Source organism: Ruditapes philippinarum, unplaced genomic scaffold (assembly GCF_026571515.1).
Source record: "Ruditapes philippinarum isolate M1 unplaced genomic scaffold, ASM2657151v2 ctg468_1_1_1_1, whole genome shotgun sequence".
In the NCBI taxonomy this organism is placed as follows: domain Eukaryota; kingdom Metazoa; phylum Mollusca; class Bivalvia; order Venerida; family Veneridae; genus Ruditapes; species Ruditapes philippinarum.
The window spans coordinates 512,614-527,235 of record NW_026857880.1 but is presented as its reverse complement, the minus strand read 5'-3'; the positions used below and the strand labels follow the sequence as shown (position 1 = coordinate 527,235).

General features: G+C 31.2%; 2 protein-coding genes across 3 annotated transcripts; both read left to right on the top strand.

Annotated features, from left to right (window-relative positions):
• Positions 1 to 2,229: 2,229 nt before the first annotated feature.
• LOC132751353 (uncharacterized) lies at positions 2,230 to 7,482 on the top strand. Of its 2 annotated transcripts, XM_060741515.1 has the most exons (6): positions 2,232 to 2,385; positions 2,720 to 2,779; positions 3,142 to 3,288; positions 3,917 to 4,018; positions 6,279 to 6,465; positions 6,873 to 7,482. In XM_060741515.1, the coding sequence occupies exons 1-6, from the start codon at positions 2,383 to 2,385 to the stop codon at positions 6,947 to 6,949; spliced, it is 576 nt and encodes a 191-aa protein (XP_060597498.1). In that variant the 5' UTR covers positions 2,232 to 2,382; the 3' UTR covers positions 6,950 to 7,482. The 2 variants fall into 2 exon arrangements, with proteins under 2 accessions (XP_060597499.1, XP_060597498.1); XM_060741516.1 differs by lacking the exon at positions 3,917 to 4,018 and having other exon boundaries at positions 2,230 to 2,385.
• A 3,040-nt stretch (positions 7,483 to 10,522) lies between these two features.
• Positions 10,523 to 14,295, top strand: LOC132751354 (uncharacterized). Its single transcript, XM_060741517.1, has 6 exons — positions 10,523 to 10,562; positions 11,632 to 11,697; positions 12,120 to 12,269; positions 12,559 to 12,660; positions 12,924 to 13,110; positions 13,700 to 14,295. Exons 1-6 carry the CDS (start codon positions 10,560 to 10,562, stop codon positions 13,762 to 13,764), a joined length of 573 nt encoding a protein of 190 aa, XP_060597500.1. The 5' UTR covers positions 10,523 to 10,559; the 3' UTR covers positions 13,765 to 14,295.
• Positions 14,296 to 14,622: the final 327 nt, after the last annotated feature.

Below are 14,622 nucleotides of genomic sequence, written 5' to 3'. Positions count from 1 at the left end.
GAAATATTTTTTGTAAAATACATTTGCAACACTTTTTTATAATTCATTCAAAACAACAACAAAAGCGAAGTATTTTGTTTACTGTTTATGTTTTAAAACAATTAGCACACAAGTATCAAGTAGTGGTTTTCAAGGACTTGTTTATTTTGTCTTTTTTGTTTTTGATTTTGTTACTGTGATATCGACTTTTTTATCACGTACATCTATTTAACTTGACATTTTTGCAAATTTTACAATGATTGCTATAAAGAGTTTTTATTGTCCTCTTTCTAAATTACCACTGTATAACATCAGACACAAGCTTTCTTTAGTAAATTACGTTTTTTCCTTTATCAAAGTATCGAGATTATGATTCTGCAACGTATTATCGTCTGTATCAATAAAATCTAATTGTTTAAATTGAAACCTAATTAAACGTAAAAAGCTTAAATAAATATATTTTATCTCAAATGCGTCTGGACTAACAAGATCTAATATTTCTCACATAAGTCACGTGGTCGTGTTGCGTGTATGTATCGAACCCACAACTCCTGAGACGTCTGATAACAAGCACACTTACAGCGATATAATCGCTTCTTGTTGTTATTAGCATAAACTTTTGATATAATTCATGAAACACCACCACCACAACAACAACAACATTAACAACGAGGACGACGACGGCGACAACAAAAACAACAACAACAACAATATTAATAATATTAATAATGGCAAAGATAGATTCAATAATGATAAGTTATTTTTGTTTATAATTAGCCAATGATACTTTTGTCCGCATTCTGCCTTTGTCCATATTTTTTTCTTCCTGATATGAACCAAACGTTTATACTGATATCCTGTTTTTGTTTTTTGTTTTTTTTCCGTCATCGTTTAAAAGGCATCTAAACAGAAACATGTTTTTGTTTATTTTCTATGGCAAATTTTATCAGTTAATATATTTAATTAAAGGCACGTTAAGTCTCAGAAATGAATATAGTAAAACTCAAAATAAAAAAAAAAATCCGGCAAACACGTGTTTTATAACGTTGTCATTAATAGTGGATTTAGAACATGTAAGTTATAAAAGAAAATAGCGCTGAAGATAAAATTATTTGTGTCAAAGGCATAATGTAAAGAAATGGACAGAATGACTTTGATTTCGATACAAAATACTAAACCATAATAACTTTGCTAGTTGCGAGAATACAAGGAATGCAAAACAGGCGCGCTCAGCTATTATGGTCAATGGGTAACATTTTGGAAACTGTAACAGAAAATCCAAAATAGAATGCTTTTGAAAAATCGCAAAAGATTGGTATATCGTACGCTTAATTGGCCTATAAATATATCTTATTAATATGAATTGGAAGACCAGACATTGACAATGGGAATATGTTTAAAATAAATGCCAAGATCTGCAAAATGCCATGTTTCTGGCAAAAAGCTCGTTGTTATAAAATTAACCTAGGCAAAAATAGTATTAATTGTTAAACATATATTTCTGTACAGTCATGCTTTGAAATATCACGAAAGTGTGAATGTCAGGTATAACAATTAAAATAAGTCAATTTGAATTATTAAAACTTTCCTTATTTTTTCAACCCCACCAAAATTATTTAACTGGGTGAAGAGAAAGGTGGGGGGGGGGGTATTGGGGTCGGGCGATACGATATCGTCGGACATAATTTAATTTCACAATTGGAAATTGCATTTTGACATAGTTATGCACCTTTATAACTGTATACTGTAAATCGTTCTAAAATTTCCATTTAATCTAATATTTCCGAAACCACACGGCAATTACTTGACAATTTTTGTGTATATAAAGTGTCACAATCATGTTCAGAGGGCAAAGTACTGCATTTTGACATAATTATACCCCCCCCCCCCCCCCCCCCCGTTTCACTAATGTTATGTCTGCTATATCATATATAGTTACTGGACAAGCACTGGACAAGCATGGGTAGAGAGATTAAACAACACAACCGTTTGGTTTCTAAATCTATTTACTAATGATACTACAGAGAGGTGATGCCAGGTGAATTTAGGCGGGCTTATCAGCTAGTGGCTGAAAGTTATATTTATTGAGCATCCGCTAATGTCGCCCGTGTCACATATAAGACACCATAGTGAACACTACTTCGTTTTGTATGTTTTGCATCTTGTAGTTGCAAAGTAACATTGTTTTTTTCATATGTGATACACTGCATCTTTGACGTATACAGATGTGCATCAAGTAGATTGTTTATTATGTTCTGGCCAGTCATGTGACTTGATGTCTGTAAAAATATATATAAGTACAAGGCTAAAGCAATCACACATATATTACATTATATTGATCCTTATCTATCCGAGGATTGTTTATGTAGTGAGGAATCATATACATGAATATTAAAATTAGATATGGTAAGCTGTGCATATTTGATTTGTTCATTGAATGTTTATTGCTAAATTTAATCATATTTCAAACAGTTTTCAAACAAACTATAAGATAATTGTATTTGAAAGTGCTTAAAACCGATAAATTAAGTAACTGACATAGATTTATACATGCCATAAGGGTACACATTTAATTTTAAGGTCTAAATATCATTTTGTCATAAAAACTACATAAATAAGTGTTGTTATTTTTTTAATCATTAATCTTATTAATCTTTCTTTTCAATTCTTTCAATTGCTGGCTATAGACGGTTACCTAATTATTTTGTTATACTTAAAATTGGCTTCAAATAAATTTCAGGACTCTACGAAAGTATTTCTTTTTGCCATTCTCACGGTGACAGCAAGAGCATTCCCAGAGGTAAGGCCTATTTTTTCTAAAAAACATTGTCTTAAGCACTATTTAGACAAGGCACTATTCAAACATGACAATATAATAGAGAATGAATTAAACCTATACGAGTATATCTTCTGTTATACATTTATCTATCACGACCTTTAAGCTAGTGACTCAGAAATGAGTAGCTGATTCATTCGGTTCGATGATATCACTATGCTCAAACAAGGCTGCACCTTATCACCAACCTTGATGTTTTATTTGAGTACATCTTATGAACAGACTTCATCAAACCGAATCTGCAATTTACACCGTTTATACCTCTTGTTAGGGTTTGCTCCTTGTCAAAATTTGCTTTTGCATTTCAATACTTATCTTATCTTCAGTTTCACAGCTTCGAGTCTCATTATGGAGGAGAAGTGATTGCTGTTGAAGACGCTGTGTTTGACAAACAAGAACAATATGCGCTGATAAGAATAAATTCTCTGTCAGATATAATTATGTCAACCATCAATTTGCATGACTTTCACTCGGTATGTTTTTCAAAATAATACGTAAAATCAGTCAATTTAATTATATTCACGAACGCTTTTACATACTTGTCTTTACATTCACTATTGCTCTAATCGAGTGAGTTTTACTAATGGTTTGGTTAAGGATAATTTAATTATTATTTTGTAATATATACCATTGCCCACCATTATGCAATGGAAGAATATGTTTGTGTTGTTGGGTTTTAATTTACAGAAACACTGTAAAGGTCATAAGGTCGACCTTTTAACTGGTGAAGGATGACATCAGGTGCTTTATTCCGAACCACAGTAAGCTTGCTGGATAGTTTCCTAACAATAAAGAAACCAAAATCTTTCGCGGTATTTGAACCCAGGACCGTTAAGGGCAAACTGAAAGAAAAAAAACGTTCCAAAATATAATACAGTACATTAGAAATATCAAATTTATTTTCGAATTTTGTTAAAAAAAATAATAACAGGTATGCCTTTTTTTATACCAACACTATTAAAAGGCAATTCTCTTGTAAAATAGGTATTATCCACAATACTGAAACACTGTAACACCACTATAAACAATATATTATATCGGATGATATAATTATACGATTTTCATGAAAACATGTGTTTACTTTCTGAATTCTTTTAACAGAATTACACCGCCATCAGGAATGACAAAAGCCAAAGATGTAATATCTTCCATACACGACATACACTTGGTGAAATGATAGATATGTATAATACATCAATGAAAGTAAATATATTTCATTTTTTACTATTCTATACATTATAAGAAAATATGGGATACAATTTGCGTCTCATTCAACATCAATTCACTTGACTCAAAGGTTTTTTGTTGTTTTTACTCTAATTTTTACATAGTTTTGGTCATATCTCAGTCCACCTTACTGGCTTTCCCGGATAACAAATCGGTAATTGTTCTGCAAGAAGCTTACTTAAATAGGACCAGATGTCAGAAACAAATGACCATTAGGCTCAATGTCTAAGATCATTTGCCATGGAGAAATTCCGACTTGCCCGAGGATCGAACCAGCATCCCCTTGTTTACAAATTTATTAATTTCCCTATTGAGCTAAACGAGAGAACGAAAACATTATATAATCAAAGCACAGAAGGCGCTGAATTTGTTTGGGTCTCAGAATGTAAGAAAGGTGCAAGTTGTGAGATTATATGTATAGTGCCATCAATGCTTTCCAGCGTTTTAATTGTACTAAATTGGCTATAAGACTAATTGCAACACTGATATTCAATCCAATGTTTATTTGACTTTAACAATTTGAAAAAAATGAGTTACCTTTACTGGGATTTGAACTCCAGACCTCTCGCTTCCTAAGCGAGCCCGAAAACCCTTCAGCCACGGTGAATTTATATGTGAACGGGCTGAAGAAACCCATATTATTCTAAATTAGGGCTTGTAACGACTTTAACTGTTGTTTAACACAGATGTAAATAATCCTGGAGCTTACTATAAGCATTTATATTTATAAAGAATCAAAGGGCTGCAAGTTCTGTGGTATTTTCTGATCTTTGCAATCTAAATCAACTGTATATCTGTATGCATTTTCCTGTATAGGTTTATTTTTATGTATTATAGTTCATTTTGCAAGGCACCAGAGTTTGATACATACGGAATTCTGCATAACTAGAGTTGCATCAAAAAATCATTTATGTTCATTTTTTACGACAGCCACACTTTATCCTTGCATATCATGGCTACTTCCTTAACAAAAACACTTAAAAAAGAATTTAACAAAAAAAAAAGTTTCCTCGACTGGGATTCGAACTCCAGACCTCTCACTCACTAAGCGAGCGCGTTACCACTGAACCACGGAGAAGTTACACACAAAATCTGAATAATATCAAGTCATTCTAAATTTAGAACTTCCATTGCATTTCGGGTTTGTAATCCTTATTAATTTCGAGGTATTTTGTTCAGGGTAAACCTGTTGTTTAAAATTGAAGTAAATATTTTAGCGAAAATCCTCTCGCCCAAACAGTCCGACATGTAGAACCTATAAATTCCACTACTCGGTTTGTGTAGTATTCGGTAATAAATAGTATTTTCATTGATAAAATCATATTCATCCGCGTAATTTGTAATTGTGCATTTATTGACAATTCTATAAGCCAACGCTATTGTTTAACTTTAAATGCGTTGTAATTTGTTGGATACTTGTAACAAAATAAAATATTTCTTTCTTTTAAATCGCTAGTTTTAAGCTGTTTTGAGAACTACTTGTTGTTAGGTTTGTCGTAAACTTCTGTGTCAGAGATTGAATGTCCGCTTTGTATTTAGTTATTTTCGATCAGAAAATACAATAAAACAATATTAGAAATCTTCGACCATTCGGGAATTACATTGCTTGAAAATTGATGCGCCTGTCTTTGACCATCTTTACGCAGTGATCTCCCCTGAATTTTTCGGCTTTAGTGTACATACAAAAGGGAAGTAACCGCTTCAAAAAAAGTGGACTACTTTCGGCATTTGCAATTAACAACATTAGACTCTGAAATTTCGCTACCATTATTTGTTTGGTCTGACGACCCAAACAAATAAAAATTAGGAAAAACTGTTTATATGTATACAGTGATGGTGACTGTAAAGAACATAATTATGTTGTGGATTAAAACATGTTTCTCGACAGAACATAGAACAATTGGAGGATAATATTTATTAATGTAAGTGTGAAGATGAGATACGCGTTAAAGTAATGTTCCTATGCGAGTAAATGTAATGTACATATGCGAGTAAATGTAATGTACATATGCGAGTAAATGTAATGTACATATGCGAGTAAATGTAATGTACATATGCGAGTAAATGTAATGTACATATGCGAGTAAATGTAATGTACATATGCGTGTAAATGTAATGTACATATACGAGTAAATGTAATGGTGAGATACGTGTAAATGTAATGTTTAGATGCGAGTGAATGTAATGTTTAGATGCGAGTAAATTTAATGGTGAGATACGTACATTATCATTTCAGAGAGATGGATTCTACGACATTACACAAACATTTACCTGTATCTCAAATGAGATTGTCCCGACATCAGACATATCTCGTTTTGGAGAAAAGATTGCTGAATTCTGTAAAGATGACGACGTTGTGTTCTCGACACGAAAATTCCTAAGTAAAAGAAAGCGGTCAATCAGGACAATGTCTGTAGCTGCAAGTAAGTGGAGAAATTTAATAACCTATCTTTATTTGCAGAAACGTTTTAATTCTGAGATTTCTTATTATTTCAAACATGATTTGTTCTCTTACACTTCTCTCTTAACTAATTGTTATATGTGAACTCGCATATTTTAGATTTTAATCTTATTTATATCGGATTTTCTTGCATAATGAGCCGCACTGAGATCAAAAAGCCTTATAACATAAGTTATTGGTTCAGACGTTCATTAAATGGTACAAAATATCATGACGTCAAAGTATTTCCAGTCACGTCATTTCAGACAGCCTTAGTGGAGTACCTATTTACTAAGATAATGAATTAAAGTAAGAAGATATATGAATATTTGTTATTTTGTTGAATCTAGTAGATACATGTTACACTGATTTGTTTCTCCTTTATAACAGTGAACTGTGGGTTTTGTATTGGAAACTGTAACTCACGACCAACAGACCTATCACAACCATCAGACGATAGGAATTAGATAATGCATTGACTAAAGTGAACACCTTTTCCTAGAAACTGTAAACATGCAAATGTCAGAAATGGTGTATTTCTGCTGTCGTGATATGTATATGATTTCAAAGGAGACTAGTCATAAACAAACATCTGTTTTCCGCCCGTAAGCTTTTTGTTTTCACCTTATTTTCATTAAATTAACTTCATATCCCGGTATTCGTGCGGTATAAATATATGGAACAAATGCAACCGAGTGCTTTTTATGTCTTCCAGTGCCAAACATTAAACGTTTATGAAAGACTTATTTAAGTCTTTATATTTTTCATTTGCCTTCAAAGAAAAATAAAATGCATTGCACTTATGTTGTTTACAGATAACTTCTACCAAATACTTGCATAGCTTTTTGCTCTTAATATAAAACAATCATGTTATTTGTTATGGTAAGAGGTAACAATTGAGGCATATTTAAAGTGCTTCCGGGACATAACAGTAAATAAGTATATAAAATTGCATTTCTTTCCGCTTATATTTTGACCGAAATAAAGATGTAAATAATTACTTGCCGTCTGTCTTTAATTGTCAATATATTTTTGCACAAGGCGTATAAAAAATGTCCCCTCTGCATTTTTAATACGTATTTAGAATAATATACAGTATCAAACATTAGCGGACGATTTTACTATGCAAGGGATTTTATCAGGTTTAATGTTCGCATAGCTTACAAAATAAAAAAAAATACAACTTATAACAGTTTACATTTTTTTATATATAAATACAACATAAAACAGTATGCAAAATACGGAAGAATAACAATTTACAACAGTGTACAAAAAGTATTACAATTTACAATAGTTCACACAATACAAAAGAATAGAAGAAACAAAATACACAAAACAAAAGTATTATAGCAGTATCAACATCCTGTAAGTTACCTACAAGATTACTCCCAAGGATATAGAGCAACTGAAAGAATACTGAAATTTCGATAGCTTACTCTCATGAACATATGAGCTGCGTCACGACAAAACCAACGTTATGCGTTTGCGACCAGCATGGATCCAGACCAGCCTGCGCATCCGCGCAGTCTGATCAGGATCCATGCTGTTCGCTATCAGTTTCCTTTCTTGTAATAGGGTTTGTAAGCGAACAGCATGGATCCTGATCAGACTGCGCGGATGCACATAACGTTGGTTTTGTCGTGACTCGGCTCATATTGCTTATAAATAAAGCATGCTTACATTTAGGAGGACTGACAAGATTGATCATTGCATATTTAAAACCAACAGTCTCTTGTTCCCAGACTATCAACAAACTTATAACCAGAGAGTAATTTACCTGTACAGTACCTCACCTCTGATTTTATTCATGCCAATTTTATACAAGACTTAAACAATTAAGCCTCCACAGTCTCCAAAGATGTGTTTACAATCACTTCTAATTTGTATGAGCAATTAAACGAATGTAATCAACACCATTTCCATTTATTTGGTGCCTTTTACAAATGGACTGCTTATAATTTACACAAACATAACACGGTATAAAAACTATTTAAAGGCGAGATGTCTTGAGAGAAATGATATAAAACAAAATAACGGAGATAAACTCGTAGATGCGTTTTGCAGTGATATAACAAAGTGTAATATATCTTGTCATATCAAGACCCATGGAACATGTTAACGCAATTTTAACTCGCCAATACCAAAACTCATTGGAATCAATGATCACCAAACACTCGAAAAATATTCAAAATTAAGTATGACCGACTTTTACATCTACAACAAAAAACTTAACGCCTACTGAAAATGTTAATACCTACATTCACGGACACCATGACTCGACAGTTAATTGGAATTTAGGGGCGTTAAAGCTTAAATGTTTAAACATGACAAAAACAAGGAAAATAATAAAAATAAGGATGATCATACTGTCAGATTTTGTAGTTGATACTGACGAAAATAGAGACAAAATAGATCGTGAACTTGATCATCCACACAGTGACTCAAGTTTTGAACTTAAAGTACAGTGCATATATATATAGGAGTGGATTTCTATATGCATGAATAGTCCCCTAGCGATATTTTGCAAAATTTATTATTTGTAGAATTATAAATCTGATAACTTCAACTTAGGGTACTGACAGAAAAATTCAAGATGGTGTCCATGATGACCGCCAAATATCTAAAAATTTATTATTTACTCTAAAATTTTCAATTAAAGGCGCTTTAAAAAAAAATTATTTACCTTTTGCACAAAATGTTAGTCAAATTGCAGTTGTAGTATCTATTTGCAATGTTAAACAAAGAAGTGAATATATCAATACACATATTAGATGAATGGATTAGATTAAAGATGTTCTTGTCTATTTCTGCTATTTTCATTATAACAGCGTGAAATATAATATAGGCAAAACATTCACAGTAAACTAATCATTAGGAGAGAAAAATGTGTTTATCCCATTTAACAATTTAAAGTATTCAAACGAACCCGTTTTAAACTGACTGACTTAAAGTGTTTTTTTTTTCCTTTTGATAAAGAGATAGCCGTTTACGTTCAACCGTATTGTTCTGTATTCATATGTTATTTTATTGAAACGTAAACAAATATACAAACATCCTTGTCCAAAATTAAAGTCTAGTTACCCTATATCTGGATTATCAGAATCTTGGTTTCCTGTAAATGGCGGAAGAATGAACAGTACAAGTTACAGAATTGTGATTTTTCTAACCTTTTTTCTATTGTTACGAGAACTTGTTAAGGGCAGTAGGCCTATGAAAAATATTATTTGCTTCGTGGTGCTGACCTCGTACAATTAGAAGATACTATTTCATAATAAATTTATTATTTTTATGACACAAAAGGCATTGGTGCTATATTTAATAGGTTATTAAATTGTAACGTGACAAATATGTCACTTCCCTGAAGTTGCATAATTATATCATATAATGAGAGCATATAAAAAAGAAAACACATTATCAACAAATAACCAAAACTAAAATTTCAATTATAGTAATAATAAGTAGAAAATAAATGAAATAAAATTCTGAAATCATTTTGTCTTTACATTATAATACGAAGTCTAAAATTCTAAACGTTTTTGATATATCTATTTCTCAAATTATTCGAAAGGAAAGTAGCATAAAGTATGTGATTAAAGGTTGGGAAACTGATTGGAAAGTTTGAGTACTAAGGCTTAGGTACATTACAATGAATTTGGTTATTCTGGTCACTCGACACTTCTATGAAAAAGACATAATCATGGGGTAATATCATAACCACAAATTTGACAAAACATTTTATTGTTTATTATACGATTTTTGTTTTGGATCTGTTTACATTTGTTTTTCTTGCAATCTGGGAGGGTGTTAAAGCAAAGGTATTTCAGGATTTCAGTTGGACTGTTTACTCACACTTGGATGATAGGAATCTCTTGACCTATATTAAATTACTAACCAAATATGTTAGCAATTTTGTAAACAACACCTGTAGAAAAACTGTAGCTGATTATATGGGCATAGATCATAACATTATAACAACATACTGAATGGTTTTGGAAAACCTATAAATAACATCGCATCATATTTTTTCTTCATTATTCAAGTTCCTGCTGTTAGAATAAAGCAATTACAAGACAAGCAATGGTAAGTGGAATTTCTACAAATTTTATTTTAGTCTTAATTGTTTAAAATAAATCATGATTTATTTAAACATAACTGTATGCAATACTTTTAAATTATCCACATTATATGCGATGGTTTGAAAAGAAAACAAAAGATGTACACAGTTTACACAAGATTTGTTTTGTGAGTTTAATAGTAACATAAATATCGTTCTTGTATTTGCAAAAGAAATCACTTGATAAAGGGTCACAAGAGTTTAAATTGACACTAAAGGTGCTCATTGATTATGAATGAATTACTATATGATGTTAATTACTAACAAATAAATCATCCTAATTGTAGATAAATGAGTTCAAACTTCATTTTACATATGTATTAAATTCACAGACAATATGAAATAATTAAGTCTTATTTTATAAGCATCATGTCAAGTTTCGAACTTCATGATATTTACAAGAACATTTAACATAAATATATACACCTGGAAATAAGTTAAGCACACCCCGGAAATTTAAAATTGGTTTTGATTGACAGCACTATCAGGAGATGGCGACTTAATTGAGCTAAGAAATAGTAATTTGATAAGTAGTGATACCAAAGTTATAAACCAGGACATTTATTAGTTAAGTTTATTCATAACCAAATTATTGAATCATAAGCAAATATGTTGTGTTATTTTACCAGAAATGTAAGTGTTTATAAGTATGGTGGTGGAACGTTTACAAAACATGTACTGAACGTTTTTTTGGGGGGTAAATGTTGACGATGATGACGACGATGTAATCTTTAATGACATTATGTAGCCAAATTGTAAATAACGTGTGTAACCGTCATACTACCAGTAATGCGTCTAATGCGATTATGAGGTAAATTTTACCATTCTTGGTGCAGAGCTTGTTCCAGTCGTTGCAAGTTGACTACAGGTGGTTCGTACCATTGCCCAAATAAAATTTAAAAATTCAGTTGTCGTCATGTCAAAATTGATGCAAAATGCCGGGGGGTTTACTTATTTCCAGGCGTATAGTTGCAAAAAAATTCACATTGTCATTTCAAATTTATTTTGTTAAGTAATTCTTTGTTATATTCACAGGAAAACTCAAGATATATCATTTTTGTTCTTGTCTGTGTTATCTTAAGGATCGAAGCAGTACCAGAGGTGAGTTCATTTTCCAAATATTTTGTAATGTTCAGATAATCATCTAATCTGTTCTTAACAGGATTTTTTTTGTTTCAGAACAACTTTAATGATGTTAGAAACGGTTTAGGCATTGGTATCTTTATCAGAATCAAATTTATACAACACTGAAACTTATCAGTAAAGTGGCATCCATGTTTACATTTAAATTCATGATTTCACAATGCATTTATACTGCAAAGAGAAATTCTTTAGATATTGAATAGTCCAAAGCTGATTAACTACAAGATGAATTAAGGCAATATTTCATGATAATGTATTAATCAAAAGCGGCGTTTTTTTTTTTAAAAGGTACTTTTGTATCATCCGGAAATCAACCTCTTAAAATAAAAGACGTGACTTATGGAAACGATAATAGCTGCTAATATTTATACTTCTTTCAGTATCGAAGAGTGGTAGGACACTTTGGAGATGCTATAAGGGCCTACGAGGATGTGATGATTGACGAGGAAGACGAACTTATAATAGCAACCGTCGCCAAGGTTACATCCAAGAAAGTCACGCCATCTATTGCGTTCCATGACTTTTCTGTGGTATGTTTACATGTTAATTTAAATGTTGCATATTTGCTTCAATAAGCAACTATATATGGTATGTTCACATACCAAAAAATTACTTCATAATCTATTAGATTAAATTCCTTAGAGAATATTTATTCAAAATATGTCGTACCATTCGTTATTTCTAATGAACAGAAGAGTCCCATCTCATTATTTTGTTCCTATAACTCTCTCTAGAAATAAAAACAACAGCAAACAAAACAACCTTTCTATTTAAATCAAGTATTTATTTTGAGATTTAAAACAAAGTATTACATTTTAGGGATACAGTGTCATTAAACTTGTTGAGAAAGGCGTTTGTTACATAGAGAAAACTAGGCATTCAATGGAATACTTGAAGGATATTCTTTACCAAGCAGAAAGAGTAAGTTGCAGTCTTTGTCTGAATATAATCAAGTTGACTTTGATTGTAAATGCATAAATAAGTTTGTTATGAGGTAAAATTTTTCGAACATCAAAACATGATCGGAACAATGATGACCATACTTGCCTTTTATATCGGGCCAGGTTATCCAAATGAATATTGTAGATTTATTTGCTAAACAAATAGTAATTTCAACTTCTAACTTTATCAATCAATTATTTGTATGAAATGTTTTTGTATCAACACCTTGTGCTTTAATTCAGGACAATGGTGACTATGAAATCAGGCAGACATTCAAGTGCACGTCAAAGACGTTTGTAGAACCGTCAGAGGTGGAAATGTACGGAGAACGGATAGCTGCCTTCTGTAAAGATTACGAGTCGGTGTTTGTTGAGAAAGACTACACAATGCGTAGTAAGAGAGCAACCCAAGCGTTTGAAGAACAGAGTTGTATGTATCTTTTTGTCTACATTGTATTTGTTTACTTAGATTTGTCACTTATATGACAAATTCAATTAATGTTTAAAGTTAGGACATGACTTTGGTTCACTTAAAACAGCTTATTACTTTTCTCTTGATACTTAATAAAGAGAGAAAATGATAAAGCAAACTATAAACCGGTCACTCTCATGAGAAAAAAGAACATGTACATTTATATTTATTATGCATCGAAAGACCGCGCGTAATAAGGCAAAATAAATTCCACAGAACGTAAAAGTTATCTTTCAGAGCATGTTATTGTAAAAGAATGTTTTCCAATCCATATATCTTATGATCTAAAATGATACGTGCTTTTAAATTTAATCAATATATTATGTTTCAAGAAATTTAAAAGAAGATCCTGAAATATATATACAGACATTTCATACATGAATATTGATATAATTTTCGCATATGGAAGAAAGATAATTTATTTTGTCATTGTTATCAAATATACTCCTTTTGTACCTGGCGTCGTTTAATATCTCTTATTTTGTTATGGATGAATTTATTTATGATTTTTGCAAATGTCTTAATATATTGTATAATTGCTTTTTAGTGTGGTGCTTCATTTGCAAAGGAAGTTGCAACGACAATCCTCCTCCTGAAAAAACTTTGAAATAAACATACACCGACAGCCGACAGATAATCAATAATTAGAAAAAATAACAATGTTACCTTTCTATCTTCATTATCAATATCATGCAATATTTTATCGTAATTAAATAGCTAAATAGTGTTTTTTACATGCATTTTTGTCAGCTTGTTACCAAGCAATAACACAACAAACTCGAAATTGTTAAATATGTTTGTTGAAAAGTCATTGAAGACAAATATATAAGAAATGTGTGTGCACATCTCCAATAGACAGACCTATGGTAACTTGTCCATGACAGTTATGTTTTGGTCCAAAGAAGAAATATTGTGTTTTATTATATACTTATAAATGAAATATTGAGAAATATTGATGAAATAAATTGCGTATTTTTATTTCCATTATTTCCACTGTAAAAATTTATTTTTCACTGCAGTGAAACATATTTTCCGTATTTTCACTGGTGTCTTGCCGGACTACTTTCTTTTAAATTCTGCCAGTACACAAAATTTAAGGGAAAGTCTTTCAAATTTTATCGCAAAAAAAGAGAAAATGTATATAATAAACAGAAAATTCAAGTTTTTTCTATAAATACATGATTTATTTTCATCTTGTGGCATGAAAATTACCATATTTCACTCGTGGCTACCGCCACTCATGAAATATTTATTTTCATACCACTTGATGAAAATAAATCATGTATTTATAGAAAAAACTTGAATATCCTCTATAAATTGACGTGTATCGATCTTGCAGTGAAATAAATAAAGCGAAACCTTAAAAGTTGTTTTGTTATTTATCATGTTACAAGTATTATAATTGTATTAAAACAGAACATAACGAAATTCATCTTACATGGTAACAGAAAGTATATTCAGCTGTATTGT

Coding starts and splice junctions, on each gene's coding strand:
- LOC132751353 (XM_060741515.1), top strand. Junction 2,780..3,141: donor CAGCAAGAGCATTCCCAGAG/GTAAGGCCTATT, acceptor TCTTATCTTCAG/TTTCACAGCTTCGAGTCTCA. Junction 3,289..3,916: donor ATTTGCATGACTTTCACTCG/GTATGTTTTTCA, acceptor TTCTTTTAACAG/AATTACACCGCCATCAGGAA.
- LOC132751354 (XM_060741517.1), top strand. Junction 12,270..12,558: donor CGTTCCATGACTTTTCTGTG/GTATGTTTACAT, acceptor ATTACATTTTAG/GGATACAGTGTCATTAAACT. Junction 13,111..13,699: donor AGCGTTTGAAGAACAGAGTT/GTATGTATCTTT, acceptor ATTGCTTTTTAG/TGTGGTGCTTCATTTGCAAA.